The following is a 23,082-nucleotide window of genomic DNA, read 5'->3' as shown; positions in this document are numbered from 1 at the left end:
CCTTTTCAATGCGCTGGGCTTCAGTGGCTCAAGAGACGGCCCATCATCGGCTCATGTTACAGCGTGTGTCTCTCGTGGATGTGAAAGTGCTCCCCCATTTTTGTTTCCCATGTGTTGATGGTTATCCATATTGTTTGAGCTGCGTAGATGTTCTGGATGTAAATTAATAAATGCAAACTTCAATAGTGTGAATGAGCTCAACAGATTTACAAGCAGCGGTGCATCTCTGTGCTGGCGAGCCCTGTGTGGATAGCCAGCCTTCTGCCTGATTAATGATTCATAGTGTTGATGTGTGCTGCTTGGTGCTCTGCTCTACGTGGGAGCAGCCTGGGTGGGACCGCCGTGACCACACACCCGCGTCTGCTCCTCTTGGCTGGATGTCACCGGCTGCTCTCTGCCATATGCTGTGAGCCAGAGCAGAACTCAGGCTCTCCTGTGACCCCCCCCCCCCCCCAATGTGCTGCTGGGGGGTGGAGGGGGCTAGCCGCTTGTTTTCTTGCTTGCTCACTTTGTTTTTATTGTTGTTACATGCTTCCCCCCCCTCCTCTTAGTCTGTGGATGCTTTTTTTGCTGATCCCAATAGTGGCTGGCCTAGAAACAGCGTGACAGTGTTGTTGGGATGGGGTGGGATGGGGGTATGTGGGGGCATGTTCCCCTGATTCAGCTGTGGATGCATCCAGCTTCCACACGGCACAGCGGTCTGGCGCCCAGCAGAGCGGCCCTGAGAGAGAGGGGCAGCTTCACGCTCTCATGCCCCTGTGTTGCCTCTCATAGGCCTCACCTTCTCACCACCTCCTCATCACCTCCTCATCACTACTCACCACCTCCTCACTACTCACCTCCTCATCACTACTCACCACCTCCTCATCACCTCCTCATCACTTCCTCCTCACTACTCATCACCTCCTCATCACTACTCACCCACCTCCTCATCACCTCCTCATCACCTCCTCATCACTACTCACCTCCTCCTCACTACTCACCTCCTCATCACTACTCACCCACCTCCTCATCACCTCCTCATCACTACTCACCTCCTCCTCACTACTCACCTCCTCCTCACTACTCACCACCTCCTCCTCACTACTCACCACTCACCACCTCCTCATCACTACTCACCTCCTCCTCACTACTCACCCACCTTCTCATCACTACTCACCCACTACTCACCCACCTCCTCATCACTACTCACCCACTACTCACCCACCTCCTCATCACTACTCACCCACCTCCTCCTCACTACTCACCACCTCCTCCTCACTACTCACCACTCACCACCTCCTCATCACTACTCACCTCCTCCTCACTACTCACCCACCTTCTCATCACTACTCACCCACTACTCACCCACCTCCTCATCACTACTCACCCACTACTCACCCACCTCCTCATCACTACTCACCCACTACTCACCCACCTCCTCCTCACTACTCACCACCTCCTCCTCACTACTCACCACCTCCTCATCACTACTCACCTCCTCCTCACTACTCATCACCTCCTCATCACTACTCACCACCTCCTCACTACTCATCACCTCCTGATCTCCATCTCACCAACCACTCTCTCTGTGTCTCTTTAAAGCCACATTATTAAGCCAAACTCATATCCTTACACACATTTAAATAGTGTTGTAACTGTCTGTCACTGCTGAGGATATTGGTAAACTTACCCACACAGCCATGTCTGGTGTGTTGCCACGGTGACATTTTGTGCACACGTCTGCCTAGATGGCAGTCTGTATTTTCATCCATGGGTGGCCTCTGTTGAAAATAGTGCCGGTCGTGCTCTGGACCCCCGTGCGAGCACCGTGGGATGGTGCGTGCTGCCGGCCCCGTGTGGACGTGTGGAGTAGCGTGTCCTCACCGCACCGCACCCACCTCTTCAGTGCATCTTCACTGCTCAGTCCAAACACTTGTCTGTTTTCCAACGGTAAATGGTAAATGGTATATCAGGTTTCTCAGCCAAGTATACTTACGTATACAAGGAATTTGGTCTCTGCATTTATCCCATCCGTGAATTAGTGAACGCATAGAGCACACAGTGAACACACAGTGTGGTGAAGCGCACACTAACCTGGAGCAGTGAGCTGCTTGCTACAGCGGCACTCGGGGAGCAGTGGCGGGTTAGGTGCCTTGCTCAAGGGCACTTCAGCCATTCCTACTGGTCGGGGATTACTGGTCGGGGTTGAGGCCACGACTGCCCTCAACCATGCCGCTCTCCTCTCCATCACACATGTGCCATGGATGTGTGCATGCCATAGTGTGCAGATTTTGGAATAGTCTCCACCACTGCAGTAGTCTACAAGGATAGCCTTATTTGGCTTTTCTTTGAAGCCACAGGAGTGGCACTGTCAGCAGTTTGAATCTGATTTCCCTTACACAGGCCACAAATGGCTAATACTGAAATTGATGTATAGCCGCCATCTTTAATTGTACTTCCAAGTAAGAAGTGTTTCTGCTCTGTGAAGAGCACTGGCTGTGATGTACGTGTTCACCATGTGGAGTCTGTCTGAGTGGCATCTCTCTCTCTAATGCATTATCCACGCAGCCCCTCAGCCATTTGCTCTGCTCTGGCTGCTTCCACCTGCTCTTAGGAGTTTTTTCTCTTTTTCTCTTTTTTGTCTTCCTCCTCACCATCTTCCTCTTGCTCCTCACTTCCTCCTCCTCCTCACCATCTTCCTCTTGCTCCTCACTTCCTCCTCCTCCTCACCATCTTCCTCTTGCTCCTCACTTCCTCCTCCTCCTCACCATCTTCCTCTTGCTCCTCACTTCCTCCTCCTCCTCCTTCTCCTCACCATCTTCCTCTTGCTCCTCACTTCCTCCTCCTCCTCCTCACCATCTTCATCTTGCTCTTCACTACCTCCTCCTCCTCCTCAGCATCTTCATCTTGCTCCTCACTTCCTCCTCCTCCTCCTCAGCATCTTCCTCTTGCTCCTCACTTCCTCCTCCTCCTCCTTCTCCTCACCATCTTCATCTTGCTCCTCACTTCCTCCTCCTCCTCCTCACCATCTTCCTCTTGCTCCTCACCCTCTCTGTTCTTGCTTTAGGTTTGTGTACTGTACATCTGAATTGTGGTTGCCTGGTAACCACAGCGCACTCACTATACAGTCTTTTAGATATTTTACAGTTAACTTCACATTTCAGATGTAAGCGATCCATTTAATAATAATTCAGCTGTTGCCACAATTCATTTACCTGAGGGGTATTTCACAAAGGCAGAATTAAGACATCCAAGATAAGTGATAAAGCGAGGTTTGACATAGCGTTGTCTGGTCATCCTAGCTAAACTCATTTCACTAACGCCAATCCAAGATGAGTAGGAGCAACTATGTCAAGCCAGGTGTAAGTAATTCAGGATGTGTGCGCGTTCTCGTTTCTGCTCCAAAATGCCCACGGTTGTAATAAAAAAGACGCGGAAAATATCGTCATTCACACAAAGTGAACAACCGCTTTTGATATAGACTAACAATGAAGTAAAGTTGTCCTTTTTGGAATGGGGAATCATGGCTATTTCTGTAAAACAGCGGGAGTAGGTGTGGTAGACCAACTGAATGCAAATTTGCGTATGCACCCACGTGTGAGTGCTTTCTTGTCTCGGCACGCAACGTCATTAAGAAAGCGCTTGCCTCTGCAAAGATGCACATAGTATGATATACCTTAATATTATAGTTGAAAATACCTCCGAGAACTTGCCCCTCCACTTCCAATCAACTACAGTAGGCTATTCATCAAACGCCTATCAATAAAATAAGCAAACAAAGAGTACCTAGGCCTATGTTAATAATTATAAGGCTATCACAATTAAAATAATAACTATATGGTAGTAGGCAGACAATCTGTTTTGTTTTGCGAGCAAATACATTTAGCAAATAGTTTATAAATGGAATAAAGCTCCTTAAAAATTAGCACGGAGGTCTGATGTGAATGACAGCTAGCTGAACCAATAAGACGACATAATTACCATTAGAATTAACTTAGCTTGGCTGTTAGCCTAGTCGGGACCAGGCTAGGTGCAGAGAATAAATCCCCATGGTAACTTATGTGCCATCTCTTTTGTGAAACCAAGTCAAGGCTAAATTCATCCAGGATAACCTAAAAATCCCAGCTTAATCCCTTATCTAGGTTTTGTGAAATACCCCTCTGTACATGCAAAATTTGACATCGGTCTAGCTAAATAAGTAAAAGTAATGTTTGTGTTCAGACTACACACCTGGATTTTTTTCCCTGTGAGTGGAGATTAAACTGTAAAGGAAGCATTTGTTGGCTCTTTGTGCTGCTGGGCTGATTTGTCTGAGGTGCACTGGTAGGACTCCATTTCCATAATTCATCTGGCTCTATCCAGCAGCCTTGTGTTTCTTCAGCAGCAGTGTGTGTCCTCCAGTTCTCTTACAAATGAGCCCCCTTTGAATGTTGTGAGGGTGCATGAATAATACATTATGAAATCTGAAATGCAGTTTACAGAGGGAAAAAATGAAGTTTAAAGGTATGCTTTGAGTTGGCCATTGTATGTTGACATGAACATCCCGGGCACTGCGGAACCTGGTAAGGACCTGGGGTTGGTCTGGTGCCCAATTACTCCAGAGTCAGTTGCATGCTGGGATATCTGGTAATTGGCCATGGAATGTTCTTTATTTACAGGAAGTTGTTCAAAGGGAATGGACTTGTATAGGGGTAGAAGAGTGAGTCCGCTTCCGAGCCGCTAGGAAGTGCCCTTCCTGGTGACTGAAACTGGCTTTTGCGAGGAGGCCGACTTTATCTAAACAGGCTGCGGCTGAATGGCGCTGCTGAATGAATGGAGCACAGAGGCCGGATGATCTCAACAAGCCCCTCGCTTCATTATCAGTCATTATGACCTGGTGGAGACTGTGTACCCACTGAGATCACGGCCGTTAAGCTGTCAGTGCCACTGAGATAAATATCCCCAGTCCAGCCAGAGGAAGAAAGGGAGGAAGAGGTGGAGAGAGACAGAGACACAGAGACACCCACCTTTTTTACAATGACATGCAGCCCAAGTCCTGTACATCGCTACATGCTTGAATCTGCTGTCTGTTTAAACGTGGACATTAATTGGGGCAAGATTAATTTATGAATCTTTTCCCTGAGCTGTTTTATGCATGTATTTTATTAGATGTGCCATGTCTTGCATGTGCACACACACACACACACACACACACGCACGCACGCACAGGGTGTGTGAATGAGCTCATCATTCAAGCTGCCGTCACTCACATGTCTCCAAGGCTCCTGGACCTCTCCATGATCCCCTGCTGGGATTGGCATTCCCTGCTGGAGCGGCCGGCTCCGCCCTGCCCGCGTCTGCTTCCTGCTCTGCGCGCGGGCCAGCGTGCGCCCTGGCGTCTCCCGAGATGAGATAAGAGCGAGGCGCAGATCTCGCGGCCCATCTCTCAAGAGTCCCGTCGTCTCCTCGCCCCACCCCCACGCGCCGCCCCCCGCTCGCTCTCCCACTCGATGGCGCATGGTGTGGTGCGGCGCGGCGCGGTGGGGGGGGATGAGCTGCGGAGCCCCATGGGGCTTACACTGTGGATTACTGGGGCCTGCTTTAGCAACGTTTCCGCGTGCTACAGGGTCAGCAGGCAGCCGGCCCAGTGCTTGACTTGGCAGGGCTCGGAGCCCGCACCACACTTATACAGCAATAACCTCAGCTGCCACCAGCGTAATTGCACTAATGCACTGGTGCAAGGAGCTACCATTTTGTTTTGGTTTTTATGATGGAACTGAAGAAGATGTCAGAGAAAGGGAGAGAGAGAGAAAGAGAGAGAGAGAGAGAGAGAGAGAGAGAGAAAGAGAGAGAGAGAGAGAGATGCATTTTATTCAAAGGCTTCTCATGCTTGATGTAGGTTACTATGTGCGTCTGGATTGACAGTGGGACAATATAACATGACAGTAATGTATTCAGCTACTTTTAGACCCTGTATTAACCTTGTATAAGTCACTTTATGCATTAGGAGTTATGAGTGAATGAATGCCTCCTGTTTTACAATGCTCTACATATTACTAAACATACTTTAATGGTTCCAAGTTGATTCAATTGGAATAATTTATCTTGTGTATGTCCACAGCTAAAGTAAACATAATTCAATTTTTTATTAAATTCTCTTTATAGAACCTGATGTTAAGAGTGATAGTCAGGAATCCGACATGTTCTCAGTAAGTTCAGCTATTTGCGGAGGTAGCCTACTGTATAGGAGAGAAGTACTTTTCACTGAAAGGCCGTACTGTTGTGGTGAGCACCAAGCATTACACAGTTTAAATAGCACAAGAGCCACCTGAACTGTGGAATCCTGTTCTTTCCTGTGGCACCTCCACCGGTCTTTGTGCATCTTGTCAATGCCTGGAAAGAGGTGGGCGGCTAACAGATGTTGTGATGCGTACACGTGAGTGCCGGAGCCCCAGGGACGCTCGGAGAGCAGCCGCGATTTTATTATACGCCTGCTAGTTCTGATACTGAGGTGCTAGACATAGATATTAAGAATCCATCCACAAAAATCCATCCACAACTTCAGATAATTGTGTTAATGTACAGTTGAGATGCTAAATTGATAACTTAAAAGACTTCCTAATGTACAGTATGTATATCTGATTGGTTTGCCCTTTTAGACATCATTCCTTCATACGGCAGGCTGAGGTGGACCAATAGCATTTCCAAACAGAGATCTGAACCTGTCTCATCATATGTAAAATATTAACAAACAAATGAGGACACTCTTCCCAACACAACACAACACAACATGCATCTTTTCTGCCCCCCCCCCACCCCTCAGTATTTGATATGCAGAGGAAATGAGAGAGAGAGAGAAAGCATGAGAGACAATGTGCTTTATTATATGCCATTAGTCATCGTGACATCGTGACATTGTGGCAGTGCAGTTAAAAAAAAGAAAAACAGAAGGAACGAGGGGGAAAAAACGCGGTGTGCTATTAAGGCTTTGCTAAGGCATGAAGGACCTCTCTGCTCCTCCTGTGGCTCCTGGAATACAGCGGAGAGAGAGCAGAGGATTTTGATTGGGAGCCTGTGTGTGGACATTTCCTGAGCCACAGCCAAGGACACACATTCCGTTCCGCCGTGTGCTTGTTGTGCCTTCACAACGCAACGGTTCCTCACCAAAGTGTTTTTTGTGCCGTCGTGATTTTGAGCTGGCGACTTCTGACGCCTTGCCCCCCCTTGTGCTGAGGAGGAGGGCCGCGTCTAAAACACACACACACACACACACACACACACACACACACACACACATACATACACACACACACACACGGCTGATGTGTTGCTATGGTGCAGGCTGAAGCCGAGTTCACATTAGCAGTGCTGGGGCTAATGACAGAGAGACTGCAGTGATGACGCACAGACAGGCAGAAGCGTGTTTATTTTGTGGAGGGCTTTCTCATATGTGACACACGGACACACACACACAAGACAAGGTGTTACATAAGCTTTGTTTAGAAAGAGCTCATCGTGGATGCTCCAAATCACCGGCCTGACAGTAGAACTCATTTACATTCTGTCTATGCATCCGCAGGACTGGGACATTACGAATACCTCTAGTATACAACTAGTGTTTGAGCGTGTGTGTCCGTACTGTACGGGTGTGTGTGTATGTGTGTGTGTGAGCTGGAACCCTGGCGTAGCGTGCCACTTGTGTAACACACACACAGGGAGGGTTACGGGACACATAGTGCATAGGCGGCTGGAGCAGCGGCAGATCCTGATCAGCCAGATTATAAAACCCAATATGGGCTGCAGCGGATTAATATTCCCCATTAAAATTCCAATTATATAATCAGCCAAATCCACAGCCACTGCATATGCTCATCGGGAGATTTCTGAGGCCAGTGACGAGTCCGCTGTCTGAGATGGTGCTGGGGGAGAGCTCAGAGACAGAGACTGCATGTGTGTGTGTGTAGATCTGTGTGCAGACTGATGCAACATCAGGCCACTCACCCTGAACTTTCTCTCTCTCTCTCTCTCTGTCTGTCAGATTGTGGTCAGTGGCATTGCTGCCTCTTGCTGCTCCTCTATGCGGCTGCTGCTGACTATCCAAAGCCACAAGTTACAGAGCAGCATTAAAGCAAGCCAGTGACGCCACGCCAGATTGCTTTGTCTTATGCCCAGGAGAGGAGAAGCTGCCACTGACTCGGCCATTTTGTAAATGCTCATCTCAGCCCACAAAGCCTGTAGGCTAGCAGAATTTTAATCAGATTTTTTTGTATCAGCATACGAGTTCTTTTGCAAAAACTGATAACTCATATTTTACAAATATTAAAAAAGTAATATCAATCAAACTACAGTTGTTCATTTTTATTAAGTGAAAATAAATGTAAGCGAAACAAGCCAATTTGAGTTTGATTGATATGACTTGAAATTCACTTAAAAAATAATTTACGTGGATGCTGATGAAGCTTGGTATTTTCAATGCCGTTTGTTGAAATTACGTCAGCTTTTGAAGCCCCCCCCTAGAGAATAACATAGAGTAATGATCTAGATTCCTCATGTAATTACCATGAGTCAAAAGGGTTCATCAATCTGTTCAACCCCAACAATACGAGTCAAAATGTTCAAGAAATTAATTATTCATGGATGAGCAAAGAATAGTATTTAAACATATACATCTGACCATGGGAAAATGCATATGAGTGCACAATTATAATTGCTGTAAGTAAAAGTAAAATTAAGTACTTTATTTTGTGTGTTGGTGTACATTTTCAGATGTGTTTGTCATATGTGTGATACATATTATGACACATATTATGACACATATTATCTCTTAAACCAGATTGTGGCGTTGATTTGTGTGTGTGTGTAAGTGTATATCTTTGATTTAGATTAGGTTAGATTCATCTTTATTGTCATCGTGCAGAGTACAAGTACAAAGACAACAAAATGCAGTTTAAAAAATGCAGCATCTAACCAGAAGTGCAAAAAAAGTGCAATGTGATATACTGTACAGTACAAAGTATAGGCAGGAGGTGCATAGACATCTCAAGAAATATAGTGCAGTGTAGACAGTAGTATACAGTTGACTTACAGAAGGTAGTTTAGAGTAATATAAATTAAATATAAATAGATAGATAGATAGATAGATAGATAGATACTTCATTGATCCCCAAGGGGAAATTCAAGAAATATGTGCAGTGTATTAGCAGTTACCTTAAAAGAGCAGAATAAATATGGCTATGTAATATGAACAATGTATGAACAACATGTACAGATATGTGCAATGTAGTAGCACTAACATTATAATAGTAGTAAGAATAATATAGATATATGCAGTGTATTAACAGAATATAATATAAGAAAACAGAATAAATACGGATATTCAGTATGAAAAATACAGACAGATATGTACAGAATGTACAGCTATGTGCAGTGTGGTAACAGTCCCATTGTAGTGCAGAAACAGTAACATTATGAGTAGTAAGAATTTGTGTGTGTTGTCTCAGCCCTGTCCAAACCGTGCTCCGTGTCCTGCCCTAAGGTGTATGGGTAGGACAGACAGTGGATCTGGCCCCTCGATGGGAGGCAGATTGTTTTGGCAGTGTCTGAAGCAATGCAAAAGTGTCCTTTTTAAAACCCAAGGCCTCCTTCTCCCTCCACCACCTCTCTCTCTCTCTCCTTCTTCTCTTTTACTCAGTGGCCTTTCTGGCAATAAATACACCAGCATATGGATAACCGCTCTCATGAATGTATTCATAATCATGCAGAGAAAGATGTAGTGCCACACAGTGCTTTCTCTCCTTTTCTCTCTCACTCTCCCTCTGTTTGTCTCTCTCTCTCCCTCTCCCTCTCTCTCTTCATCTATTTCTTTCTTCCTCTCCGCCTTTCCTTCTCCCTCCTGATGCTTGTTGTTGTTGTTGCCGTTGTCCTACTTACTGTAATTCTTCATTACTTTCCACACCTACGTGATTGGTCAGCGGAGCCGAGTGTGCAGGGGAGCAGGGAGTGAATGGAGCCGCGTGGGTGATCCGGAGTGGTGAGAGCAGAGCAGAGCAGAGCGAGGACACCAGAGCCCTCGTTCATCCCCTCCTCTGGGAGAGAGAGGGAGAGAGAGAGAGGGGGGGGGGGGTGATGTTTGGGAAGCGAGGCGAGGCGGGGCCAGATCAGTGCTATATCTGTGGAGTCAAAGGCTTTGCTGTGGCTTGTTGTGTTTTCAACTCTCACTGTCTGTGGCGAGCCCCTTCAGCTGCCCTGTAGCCCGCAGGCCTGCATCTCTCTCCAGCTCTCTTTCTCTTATTCCCTCTCTTTTTGATGTTCCCCTCGCTCCATCTCTTTCTCTATCGTTCTTTTCAGACCAAAGTTTTCTAGGAAACAAAGTGATGCTCTGCAGCCCCTGGGTGATGGTGTGTGTTAGCACCTGGCTGTCTCCGGCCTCTCCTGCCTCATGCCCAGCCTCCTCAGGGCAGTGGGTTCAGCAGCATCCTGTGTGCTGAGAGATTGCACTGGCCCCAGTGATAGTGGAGCTCAGGTCATGAAGCCTGTAGAGGCACGCTGCCAAATCACATCCCCACAGAAAAGCACGGCTGCACACCACTGGGTGTTAGCAGGGATGTGTGCAAAAGGGCAGGAAAGACAATCACAGGATTTTGTCCGATCTTACCAAAATATCCAAGCGGTGGATCTTTTCTAGAGTAGTGGAGAAGCCCCATGCCCTTTTCCTGGCGCTCTTCAGCACAAGAGGCACATCTCTCAGCTTAGCAACAACAGGGTAGCAACCAGCTAGAGAGGCGAGCTAGTACTGTAGACAAAGAAAGGCAATATTATGTGCGTTTCAGGGTGTGCTGAATATTTTCCTGGTATGGCGTTCTCAGTCTCTCGCTTGCCCTCATTCCTTTTCTTGCCCTGTACTCTCCTCCAGACTTCACTCAATTACAGTGGGCATCTGGTTCTGCTGCTGGTAATTTGAGGCCAACCTGATGGCAAGCTGCCGTCTTTTTTCATGAGAGCGGGAGCCGGATGCAGACTTTGGAGTGATGGAGATGATGACACACAGACCCACCAGCACAATGCGAAGCTCACACAAACCTCCCCACATCCGGGCCTGATCAGATTGGACAGGCTGTTGTTAACCCAGAACTGCTAAATGTTCTGATGTGGGTGTTCAATGCCGTAGTAGCAGTCATTTTGGAAAAGCATGCGAGTGCGTCAGGTTCAGTAGCGGTGTGCTTGGGGGAGTTGTTGGCCAATGTTCTGAGCAGTGCACGCAGACAGAAGGCTGCGCACCTGAACTCACGGAGAGCGGCAATCTGTTGAGCTGGCTTGAGATGCCTCTGCGCGCTGCCATGGCCACGCTACACATCATTAGTTTGGATTTCTTGGTGGCTGAAGGTCAGCGCCGCGACCTTTCAGAGGCTCATTTGGAGCCTCAGCTCGCCGTGACCCAAAACAGACGGCAACGACGAGAGCCGCGACGAGACGGCGTTACGCAAAGGCGGCGGTGTGGGGGGTTGGGGCGCTGTGGACAGCTCTGCGGTCAGACTGCCCTGCTGCATAATCAGGCAGATGTGTTTTTTAGACCCCTGTGCCGCCATGACGGCAGCCGAGGACCTGTGCGACCAGCTGCCTCGTGATGGCTGCGCTCATGGCTGTCAGGCTGGGTGGAATGAAAGCGGTAGGGGGTTGTTTGCGTGGGAGCGCACAAATCCGAATCCGATGACCTCTGTGTCTATTTCAGTCATGCTTCTTTGGCAGCTGATTAGGTTTCAGATTGTCCAAAGTGGTGTGCGGCAGGATTCGAGGCATTTCAGTTTGAATCATCATCCCTTTATCGCTCCCTTTTTCTCCCTCCCTCTTTCTCCTTTTCTCTCCTTATCCCTCTCTCCTCTGCTTCGGCACCCCTGGTTGAGCGTGAATGAGATGTTGGGTGAGTCGTAATTGAGTGGGTATTGATCGGATTGCAGCGTAGCATATGAGACGCCAAGGTGGGAGAGGAACAGATAAGCACAGTGGACCTTAACACCCCCCTCCCCTTGTCCCCATTGACCTCCCTTTTTTCCCTTATGTACCTCTCCTCCACTTGAACAAAACACACATGTCCCCACACCTCACAAGGCTCAAGCCTCAAAGATCCTGCATTGGGAGATATGGGGCTCATGTAGCACTGCAGCTGCACAAATCAAATCCGTGTGGGGGGTGTGCAAGAGCAGAGGAGTCGTCATCCCACCCCTACAGAATCTCATCTGACAGCCCCCACTGTAATGAGGGGATGGAGAGGCTGTCAGGGATGTCGGCCAAGAGACCTGCACCACCCAATAATGCTGTTAGCACAGATGCTAAATGGAAGGTTAACTCGGGGATGGAGAGTGTTTCTTCGTCCTGTTGTTATTGTGATGTTTTGGGCGTGGATTCTGTTTTTTGGATTCTGTGGATTCTGTTATTTGGTGTACATAACCTAGACATTTTTTGAAAATGCAAATTGTTGTAAAAAGACTGTGGTGCTTTTGTTCTAATATGCCACAAAAATATGTTTTAATATCCACCTACACAATAGCACATTTTGGCATGGTGGTCAATCCTGCTGTGCACATTTCAACATTATGGTTATTGGTCTCTCAGAGAAATCCATGTAGCCATAAACACATGTTTTGAGTTGTATGTGAGAGGCCGTCGCTGCTCATATCTGTCTCAGGCAGACCGGTCGGCAGCGGCGCGCTGGGGCCCCAGAGAGCGCCCAGTCCACGGAGCCCACCGCTGGAGCTCGTGCAGACAGCAGCAGCAGCAGCAGCCCTGCGTCCTGAGCAGTGAGCTGGCGAGGAGAGGGGGAGGGCTCTGAGAGCAGCCTGCCTGCATGCCTGCCAGCCAGCCAGTGTGCGAAGCCCGAGCAGCAGTCGCCATGGCAACCCATATATTATTTAACAGCTTGGATGAGGGCTTCTTTTTTTTCGCCCTGGCGCTCGCCAACGGTTTCAGGACAAGCCTTTGACGGATGGCGCTCCCACAGGGAGCTGGGCAGCCAAGGCCAGGGGCAGCGGTGCTCGGAGCGCCGGGCATAAATACACCTCCTTAATAAGGGAGCTCAGACCCAGGCAACAGCAGCAGCCCAGTTTGTGCACTCATTCCCTGGTGATCTACACAAATGAGTGTGAACTGTGTTGTGCTCAGTCACCTTCATTTCCCTGTTGGAATGAGGGATGTGGAGGAGGAGGGGGAGGAGGGGGAGATGATGGATGCGGCGGGTGGTGTCCAAGGGCAGAGTTGTTTTTGAATAGAGCTGGTGGAGTATGTGTGCCGCTGTGTAAACAGACGTGTGTGTGTGACTGGTTACCTGTGAGTGTGTGTGTGTGTGTGTGTGTATGTGTGTGTGTGTGTGTGATATGTATGTGTGTGTGTATTTGAGACAGTGAGATTGCAGCTGCACCAGTGTGAACTGCAACAGCTGGCTGCACGTACAGCCTTAAATGATTAGTGTTTTGAATTAAAAGGAAATTAAAGGATTTATGATAATCTAATCCAGATTAGGTTAATTCCCCCCCCCCAGTGCCCCTTAGTCTTCCCCTGCTGCCACATCTGGAGGAGCTCCAGCCTTTCCCTGCCGTCTCCTTGTCTCCTCTGCGCCTCTGCTGCCCTCCTGGCTTCCCCAGACATCTCTCTCCAGCTCATGGCCCTCCCTCTTCAACTCTAACCCCGCCCCCCTCTCTCATCCCGCTGTCCTTTTTTAATCTGGCAGAATGTGTGTGTGTGTGTGTGTGTGTGTGTGTGGAGGCCTGACGTGCCGTGCACTACAGACAGCGTAAGCCTCTCTCCAGCACGACGCACGTCACTGTCACAGAGGCCCTGTGATGTTGTTCCCCGGGGGGTGGGGGGGTTGGGCGGGGTCATCCTCACCCCACCTCCTGTCTCCCCCACCCCTCACCCCACCTCTGTCTCACTCTCTCACCGAAGGCCAGAGAGGGGCCAGGATTACAAATGTTGAGATTATCTTGCTGTCCTCTTTGTTGTGCTTACGCGGTGTGATAAAGATGCTGGGATTACGGCGGCAATCCCAGACCAGGATGATGCCTCTTACTGCTGGCTTTACTGGCCCCAGACTGTGGCTGGCTCGCTGTGTCATTACTGGAGCATATTTCCTGTTTAATTGGCAAGCTGGCCTGTGCACGCACCTTATGGTAAGATGTATGGGGAGTGGGCATGCATAGCTCTGCGTCTGAAGATGCATTGATCTCCATACAGTACAGGCCTCAAGCCCAGAGAAGCAGAGCACAGGGCCAGTGAGCACGTGCAGTAGAGTCTTCTTCCACGATATGCAGAGGCTCATTGGAATTTAAACTGTAGCCTATAAAACCGAATGTTCAAATCACTGCCATTGGTCGATGATGTGTGAATGCTATGGCCATTTGTTTCCTGACTAGTTTAGTGTGCTTCTTTGTGTTATAATGAACATTGAATGTGGTGGAGGCAGTCAAGCTGAACAGCATTGCCCATTGACTTTGGTCTTCAATCGTAAATGAATTGAAGTTGGTTTTACAGTTATGTAGTAGCCAACATTTGTGACCTCTAATGTCATTTCTGTTGACAGATTACAGTTTCTTGATCTAGTTGTGATGAGGAGGTGAAAAAACTGATACTGTCAAGAAAGCGTCTTGGATACCCCCCCAGCAACTATTTACAATATGGTTTAGCTTCACTGAGTTGTGTAATACATCATCACTAAACAGATGGGCTGAAAGAATTGACACAAAAATGATGCTGGCTCCTTGTTCTTGTACAGTATGCTCCAATATTGAGTTCCTGCCTGTCATGGAGGAAGGTTATGTCCAGCAAGCTGAGAGTGGTCAGTGCTCTTTACCTGCCGTCACCTCCTGCACATAGTGATGCAGGGGGGCGCTGACGCTACAGGGCCTGAGCTGAGGACCTGGACTGCATCTTATTTTCAGGAAGAGAGCAGCACATTACTGGTACAGAGAGTGTGTGTGTGTGTGTGTGTGTGTGTGTGTGTGTGTGTGGTGTGTGTGGTGTGTGTGTGTGTGTGTGTGTGTGGTGTGTGTGTGGTGTGTGCCTTTTCCACCTGAGTGCGTCCTGTACCTGTCAGTGGCATCAGCAATGCGGAGGGTGGAAGCAGGTAGGGGTGTCAGGTGAAAATGGAGAAATGGAGGAGGCTGTGCGAGGAAAAGCTTTTAGTAGGCGGCCGCTCCGCTCCCCACCCCCCTGCTGGACCTCGGATGATCCTTCTGCAGTTGGCCCAGCACCTCCTCACACCTCCTCGCTCTCCCCCACTCCTCGCTCTGCAGTCGTTCCCGCACCTCTCCACTCTCCCCCTCTCCTCCTTTCCCCTGGTAGTGGGGCCCAGGCAGCTCATGTGGAGAGATCATCTGCCCGCTGCAAACACAAACAACATCTGCCTCCACTAAGGATGACATGGCCACCACACCTTTTTGCAATTTTAGGGCTGTTAGTGGAAAGAAAATAGTAATGACAAACAAAGACACATATAGACAGTACTGTGTGTGACTGTGTGTGTGTGTGTGTGTGTATGTGTGTGTGTGTGTGTCTTTGTGAGAGAGAGAGAGAGGGAGAGTGACTGGTGTTTGGGTGCTGATTGGGAGGTCTGAGGAAATCACGGATGGATGGTGGATCAATAGGAGAGCAGGCCGAGCGCCGGTGGCTGCCTGGGAGGAGAGGACGCTGGGCTGAGGAGGTGGGGAGGCAGCTCTGGGAACAGGCTCTGCGTGCTGCTGCCCCGTCAGCACCAGCCCCACTCGGATCAATACCTCCGCCGCACAGTTAGGTCTGCATGGGAGAGGCCAACACTGGCCAACACTGGCCACTCCACTGGGGCACAAGGAGCCCCTCTGAGAGAGCTTACTTGGTTATCATTTGTTGTTGTTGTTGGAGCTTTGAAATACAACCAGCAGGACAGGGGAGATAGAATTTATAGAGACTTATAGAGACCGATCCTTCCGATCCTACCGTTCCTGAAAAATGGTCTCTCCTGTCCGTGCGGTTAACACTCAGCAGAGCATGGGATCGTGTCAGAAAGCGTCCCAAAGCTCACTCTGGTCTACCAAAAAGGTCTTCACGTATTTTGTGTCTCCATCCATTACGTCATCCCATTTCTCTCTCTACTGACTCGTGGTCCAATGGCGCTGTCACAGTTTGTGAGCTATAAAAACAAGGGGAGGGATGTGTCATTTAGTGTAGCTCAGGGCCAGCGCCACTGGGGGCTCCGCTATGATCCCTCACATGCACACGCCGCTCTAAAATCATCTCAGGTCCCGCGGCCCTGCCTCCTCTCTCGGCAGCCTCGCTCTGCCCTGCCCTGCCCTGCTCTGCTCGCACCAGGCATCTGTGTGTCTGTCCGCCTCCGGTCACACATACCGTCTGCGCCACTGGCATCCGTTTGTTTAGCTATTCCTGACCAAAAATGTGTTCTTTAATGTGTGTGTGTGTGTGTGTGTGTGTGTGTGTGTGTGTGTGTGTGTGTGTGTGTGTGTGAGTGTCTGTGTGTCTGTGTGTCTGTGTGTGTGTGTGTGTGTGTGTGTGTGTACTTGGCATCCTTGTGAGTGTGTCTGCCTGTGAGGCTGGCAGTGGAGGTAATGGGTATCTCTTCTCCTCATCTTGCAGGCCAACCCTCCCCCCATCATTGTCAACGCAGACTCGCTGGATGTAGGCCCTTATGTAAGTATCTGTTATGTGTTTCTCTCTCTTTCCCTTTCCCCTCTCTCTCTTTCTCTCGTTCTGTCTTTCGCCGTGTCTCATGCTCTCATTACCTCCTCGTTCTCAAATGGCCGTGGCCTCGCAGAAGCCTAAGGCATGGATATAACTGAGTGTAGGATGAGGACAAGTGCATATGCTGCGTTCCTCTGAAACAGGACAGACACGGCTGTACTGTTCCTATTCCCACATGCACGGGCCATATGCTGAATTATGTCACAGAGTGAGAAAATCTGTGTATATCAACTGTAATCTTCTTACTTAGTTTTAATCTTTGATCATTCACTCCAGTAAGTAACATAGATCCAATTTACATTGTTTATCTGTTGGTGGATTACTGATGTTAACCAACGCTATGCTTTTGCTGTGTTTAAGATGGTGTATTTGTACTGTTTACCCAGTGAATGAAATATATCAACATCTATTCTCTCTGGTGACAGGTGAACGGAAGTGATGGCATGTACAAATATGAAGAGATCATCTTGGAAAGGGTATGTCTTTTTTTACTGGCTCATTACTGAATATCCAGCAAGCTGCCAGCTTGGCAATTTGCATTTACCTCATCTGTTCTCCTTGGAACTTGTTTTCCTTTGATGCACGACAAACACTTCTTTTGCCACTAGATGGCAGTAGACTGTACTCTCTCTCTCAAGACCTACAGGGCCCCACCATATGGCATCTGTACAATCTTCGAACCAAACCAACACTGAGAATATGAATGTACGGTCATGGCCACAGACGCCCTGCCTCCCTATAGAACACCACGCTGCCACCGGCATGTGACTGTGCTGAGTAAAGTGGCCCACATTACTGTCTGCAGGCCTCCAGAGAAGCTGCCACCTCGTTAAAGCAAATGAGCTTCTCTCCTGTAATGCAGAGTCATGTGGTTTTAATCAGCGCTCATATGGCAGCAGTACGGCAGCCCCTGCCCATCACAGGGTCAGTGGCATAATGAAGGCCCTGTGTGGCGCAGACCGCAGGATGGCCTGGGCTCTCAGAATAATTGCAGGGCTGCTCTGCTTTCGAGGTGGCATTTCTCATTGGCAGCGCTGAAGGAGATGATGTAAAATCACACTTTAAAAGGTCTGTGGGTGTGTTGCATTTGGTGGTGGGAGAGCGCTCGCAATCTTTTCTCTGTCTTGTCTTTTCTCTTCTTCCTTTTTTTTTGCTCTCTCCCTCCCTCACTGGCATGCTCGCTCGCTCTCTCTCTCTCACACTCTCTCTCTCTCTTCTCTCTCTCTCTCTCCTCCCTCTGTTTATCTTGATCTCTCCTTCCTCTCTCTAACACTTTTTTACACTCCATCTCACTCTCTGTCTGCCTCCTTCCCTCTTCCTGTCTCTCCTTTCTCTCTCTCTCTCTCTTTCCCTCTCTCTCTCTCTCTTTCCCTCTCTCTCTCTCTCTCCCTCTCTTGCTGCCACGGCCCTTGCTGGGGTGCTTCAGACTCCCTCTGTCCTAATTTGCAGCGACCGTTGCTCATTAATTATAGAAAATAATAAAGTGAAATCTTTTCTCAGCTGTCTTGTTTGGGGTCTGGCTGTGCAGATGTGACTGTTAGAGAGAGCCTGGTTGCCTCTGCCCAAAGAACACCAAATGAGGTACTTTAGCACGGGGCAAGCAAGCAGTGCTGGTGGTGCACTTGGCTTTTGCTTTTCAGGTGCTCTCCAGCGCACTATAAGCAACGTTAGATCCAGCTGAAACCTCCTTAAACCTCCCCACCACCTTTCTCACATGCGGCAGTTTTAGGTCTCGTCACAGAGCACGTTAATGGAGCTCTCTTTGTGCAGAATGCACTCAAACCGAAAGCCCACACACACATACACACACACACACACACACACACACACACACACAATCAAGAGGCATGATTCCCAGAAACCCACGGTGTATGCACAGCTTAAGCCCCCCTGACCTTGAGAACGGCCTCTGTGTTTTGTGCATTGGCTGTATGTGTGCATTTGTGTCTGTCTGTGTACATGTTTATGTTTATGTCTATGATTAGAGCTCTTAGCAGACGCTTTTTTCTACCAAAGCAACTTACAATGATGTTAGTAACATTATATTAACATTAAAATCGACAGTCATATAGCCTATATTAAAAAAAATACCAACAATAGTAATAGACTAAATAGAAATGAACAGAAAAATAACATAGGGACGTGTGAGTGGGTTTATATATGTGTGTGTGTGTGTGTGTGTGTATGTGTGCTTGCGCGCTTATTTATGTTTATCTATTAGAGCTGTGAGTTGTGTCTGTGTGAGTGTGTGTGTGTGTGTGTGTGTGTGTGTGTGTGTGTGTGTGTGTGTGTGTGTGTGTTGCTAACATCTGCTGCGCGTTTGCAGGGCAACTCTGGCCTGGGCTTCAGCATCGCTGGGGGAATAGACAATCCGCACATCCCAGACGACCCAGGGATCTTTATCACCAAGATCATTCCTGGAGGAGCTGCTGCCATGGATGGCAGGCTGGGGTAAGAGCTGGCCTCCTCCCACACACACACACACACACACACACACACACACACAGCGAGGGAGAGGGAGAGGGAGAAAGGGAGTCCAACAGAAAAGTGTGTGTGTGGGTGTGTGTGTGGAGGGGGGGTTATATGAAATACAGCAGACCCATGCCTCAGGCCCTGAGTGAGTTTCCTGTGTGTGATGGTTCACTGACAAGCCCGAGCCCAAACATGGAGCACTTCCTATTGCACTGGGTACAGTAGTGCTGTGCTCTCAGAGGCTATGGCTGCGTCGGATGCCAAATGTTGACTGAATGTCACGCTGCAGTCGGGCTCTCTGGGCTAAAGATAGAGCAGAGGATCGGCGATTGAGCCCAGATCAGCAGAATGGATTGGGTTTGCACTTTAGAGCTTTTTAGTAACAGTGCCCCTAACAGTTTGTGTGTGTGTGTGTGTGTGTTCCTCTGTATGGTTGCGCGTGTTTATGTGTGTGTGTGTGTGTGTGTGTGTGTGTGTGTTTCTCTGTATATTTATGTGTGTATGTGTGTGTGTTTATGTGTGTGTGTGTGTGTGTGTGTGTGTGTGTTTCTCTGTATATTTATGTGTGTATGTGTGTGTGTTTATGTGTGTGTGTGTGTGTGTGTGTGTGTGTGTGTGCAGGGTGAATGACTGCGTGCTGAAGGTGAATGAGGTGGACGTGTCTGAGGTGGTGCACAGCCGGGCGGTGGAGGCTCTGAAGGAGGCGGGGCCTGTGGTCAGACTGCTGGTGCGCCGGAGGCAGGCTCCACCCGAGACCATCCTGGAGGTCAACCTGCTCAAGGGGCCCAAAGGTAAGACCACACACACACACGCACACACACACACACATACACACACACACACACATTCACCTTTTCTCTCTCAGTGCCTCCTTTCAGTGGCATTTCCTACAATCCCTGTTGTGTGTGTGTGGCCCTCATCTTTTAGGCCTGGGCTTCAGTATTGCTGGAGGCATTGGCAACCAGCACATCCCCGGAGACAACAGTATCTACATCACAAAGATCATTGAGGGCGGAGCAGCACAGAAAGATGGCCGTCTACAGACTGGAGATCGCCTGCTTGCTGTAAGAACCTCGATCTGTCAGTGCAGCCGCACTCCTACGCTGCCTCCACCATTACACACCTAATCCACCAGTGGGGGATTGCGCATGCGTGCACACACACACACACACACACACACACACACACACACACACACACACACACACACACACACACACAGCAGAATGAATACTGCTACTAGTACTCCTAGCCTTACAAATAATGTATACTAAGGATTCCTAAATCCTCATTTAATTGTATTCATTTAGTGTGTATATGATATGAAATACTTTTTATATGACATGATGATTATTCACAGTAAATAGTAAATATCTAATCTGGAATTTAAAAGAGGCTACTTTCCTGACACCTATGGTCAATCCTGATCCTCTCCTCTGCAATAGTGCAGATGTTCTCTTTTCACTTAGAGAGAGCGAGAGAGAGAGAAAGAAAGAGAGAGAGAGATGAGGCATAGCACTTTGAGATTCTCTATTCAGGATGAAGAGAGCCACCTGCCTGGCGCATGAATGACTGTGCATTTCAAAGAGGCCGTGGAAGCGGGGCTGTCAGGCATACACATAAAGTCATCCATCAGCTGCCCCATCTAGGAGGAGCCACTCAGTCCAGAACTGGTCAATACAGATTGAGAGGAGGACCTGCCTAGTGTGTTCTGCCCATATGGACACATAATGTGCAAATCATGTAGGATCTCCATTTGAGTCTTAGCAAAAGTATGAAATATAGATGAGCTGAAAGTGTGTATATATAAAGAGAGCTCATGAATGAATTAGCTAGAATGATGTGCACATGACATGTGGTGTGTGGAAACGTGCCTATCTGGAGAGAATGGGAGGGAACAGGAGGAGAAGCCAACTTCTCATGGCACAGATATTACAGGGAGGGAGGCAACACAATGCAAGCACTGTAGAACCTTCCATGTGTAGTAGTAGCATATCAAATAAAGAAGGAATCATAATAGTCATGAATTTCTACAGGATTTTCATAATATGATACAAGTAATCTACTGAGAGATCAAATACCGGTTGCTCAGGGATAATTCAGAAAAGCTGTTTGTCCATGAGGACTGTGTTGTGTGTGTTGTGTGTTGTGTGTGATGCTGTGTTGTGTGTTGTGTGTGGTGCTGTGTTGTGTGTGATGCTGTGTTGTGTGTTGTGTGTTGTGTGTGATGCTGTGTTGTGTGGTGCTGTGTTGTGTGTTGTGTGTGCTGTGTTGTGTGTGGTGTGTGTTCTGTGTTGTGTGTGATGCTGTGTTGTGTGTTGTGTTGTGTGTCGTGCTGTGTTGTGTGTGGTGCTGTGTTGTGTGTGGTGCTGTGTTGTGTGTTGTGTGTTCTGTTGTGTGTTGTGCTGTGTTGTGTGTTGTGTGTGGTGCTGTGTGGTGTGTGTTGTGTGTTGTGTGTTGTGTGTTGTGTGTTGTGTGTTCTGTTGTGTGTTGTGCTGTGTTGTGTTGTGCTGTGTTGTGTTGTGCTGTGTTGTGTGTTGTGCTGTGTTGTGTTGTGTGTTGTGCTGTGTTGTGCTGTTTTGTGTTGTGCTGTGTTGTGTTGTGTTGTGTTGTGTTGTGCTGTGTTGTGTTGTGCTGTGTTGTGTTGTGTTGTGTTGTGTTGTGCTGTGTTGTGTGTTGTGCTGTGTTGTGTTGTGTGTTGTGTTGTGTTGTGTGTTGTGCTGTGTTGTGTTGTGCTGTGTTGTGTGTTGTGCTGAGCTCTGTGTCACTGTGCTCCTCCTGAGGCCAGAGGGCAGCCAGAGGAAACCCCACCTCTCCTGGGCCCAGGGCCATTGTGGCTGCCTGCTGCTTCCTGCCCACCTATTTGAACCGGAATGACAGCTCTCCAGAGAGACTCCAGCTGTGACGCATGTGTTAATGCTTGTCTCTGTACGCGTGTGTTTATGTCCGTCCGTCCGTGTGTGTGTGTGTGTGTGTGTGTGTGTGTATGCTGGTCTCTACGCGTGTGTTTATGTCCGTGTGTGTGTGTGTGTGTGTGTGTATGCTGGTCTCTACGCGTGTGTTTATGTCCGTGTGTGTGTGTGTGTGTGTGTGTGCTGGTCTCTGTACGCGTGTGTTTATATCCGTGTCCACGTGTGTGTGTGTGTGTGTGTGTGTGTGTGTGTGTGTGTGTGTGTGTGTGTGTGTGTGTGTGTGTGTGTGTGTGTGTGTGTGTGTGCTGGTCTCTGTACGCGTGTGTTTATGTCCGTGTGTGTGTGTGTGTGTGTGTGTGTGCTAGTCTCTGTACGCGTGTGTTTATGTCTGTGTGTGTGTGTGTGTGCTGGGGCCTGTACTACGACGCGGGGTTACTGGCTTATCTGGGTAACTTCGAGAGTAACTTGATCACGTGTGGCGTAACTTCCCGATTAACCCGTACTACGAAAGGTGGATAGGTTTTAACCGAGGTATGCTGCCATGGCAATTTACGCTGCATCTCAAACCTGCTCTGAGCAGGTTATGTTCTTGGTTAACACGAGGTTTCCGTTAAACACACCCTTTATAAGTACCACCCCTCCACTAACAATTTCTCCCGAGACAATGTTGGCGTACCTGGATGATCTATACGACATTGGAGCGCAAATCGTGAGGGGCTCTCTTCGCAGGGCGAGGGGTTTTAGAGACCGCCAGAAAATATATATAGGCTACCCGGCCGATATTCTCTATGAAGATATAGATTGTCAGCCGAGGGAATTTGTTATCTTTGTCAGATGATCTAGGCAGACGTCTTTAATGTCACCCGTCATAGCAATGCCCTTACGTGGACATTCATGTATTCCATCGATGATGCTGAATATCTGAGCAAGAATACTGTAGGCTATGTCCGAAAATAAATCGGACATAGGCCTACAGTATGCTGAACATCTGAGCAAGAATAGCCAAAAGTAAATCGGA

At 48.4% G+C, this 23,082-nt stretch overlaps 1 protein-coding gene across 8 annotated transcripts in view; it reads left to right on the top strand.

Annotated features, from left to right (window-relative positions):
- dlg3 (discs, large homolog 3 (Drosophila)) overlaps positions 1-23,082 on the top strand; it is a 91,399-nt gene that overhangs the window by 33,255 nt on the left and 35,062 nt on the right. For 4 of the 8 annotated variants that reach the window (XR_012988360.1, XM_076292518.1, XM_076292522.1 and 1 more), the window contains 6 exons: positions 16,576-16,629; positions 17,106-17,156; positions 18,181-18,261; positions 19,007-19,131; positions 19,774-19,943; positions 20,080-20,216. Coding sequence is in view for 7 of the 8 variants with exons in the window: in XM_076292518.1 (XP_076148633.1) it covers positions 16,576-16,629; positions 17,106-17,156; positions 18,181-18,261; positions 19,007-19,131; positions 19,774-19,943; positions 20,080-20,216 (618 nt within the window). In the remaining variant the exon portion in view is untranslated. The remainder of the gene's footprint in view (positions 1-16,575; positions 16,630-17,105; positions 17,157-18,180; positions 18,262-19,006; positions 19,132-19,773; positions 19,944-20,079; positions 20,217-23,082) is intronic. The other 4 variants (XM_076292520.1, XM_076292523.1, XM_076292524.1 and 1 more) reach the window with 1 other exon arrangement.

This window comes from Alosa pseudoharengus, unplaced genomic scaffold (assembly GCF_046254945.1).
Source record: "Alosa pseudoharengus isolate Yale_2024_CS ecotype anadromous, Long Island Sound unplaced genomic scaffold, YU_APseudo_1.1 YU_APseudo_1.1_scf_19, whole genome shotgun sequence".
Classification (NCBI taxonomy): Eukaryota; Metazoa; Chordata; class Actinopteri; order Clupeiformes; family Clupeidae; genus Alosa; species Alosa pseudoharengus.
The sequence above is the reverse complement of the archived record's forward strand: the minus strand, read 5'-3'. Positions and strand labels throughout refer to the sequence as shown.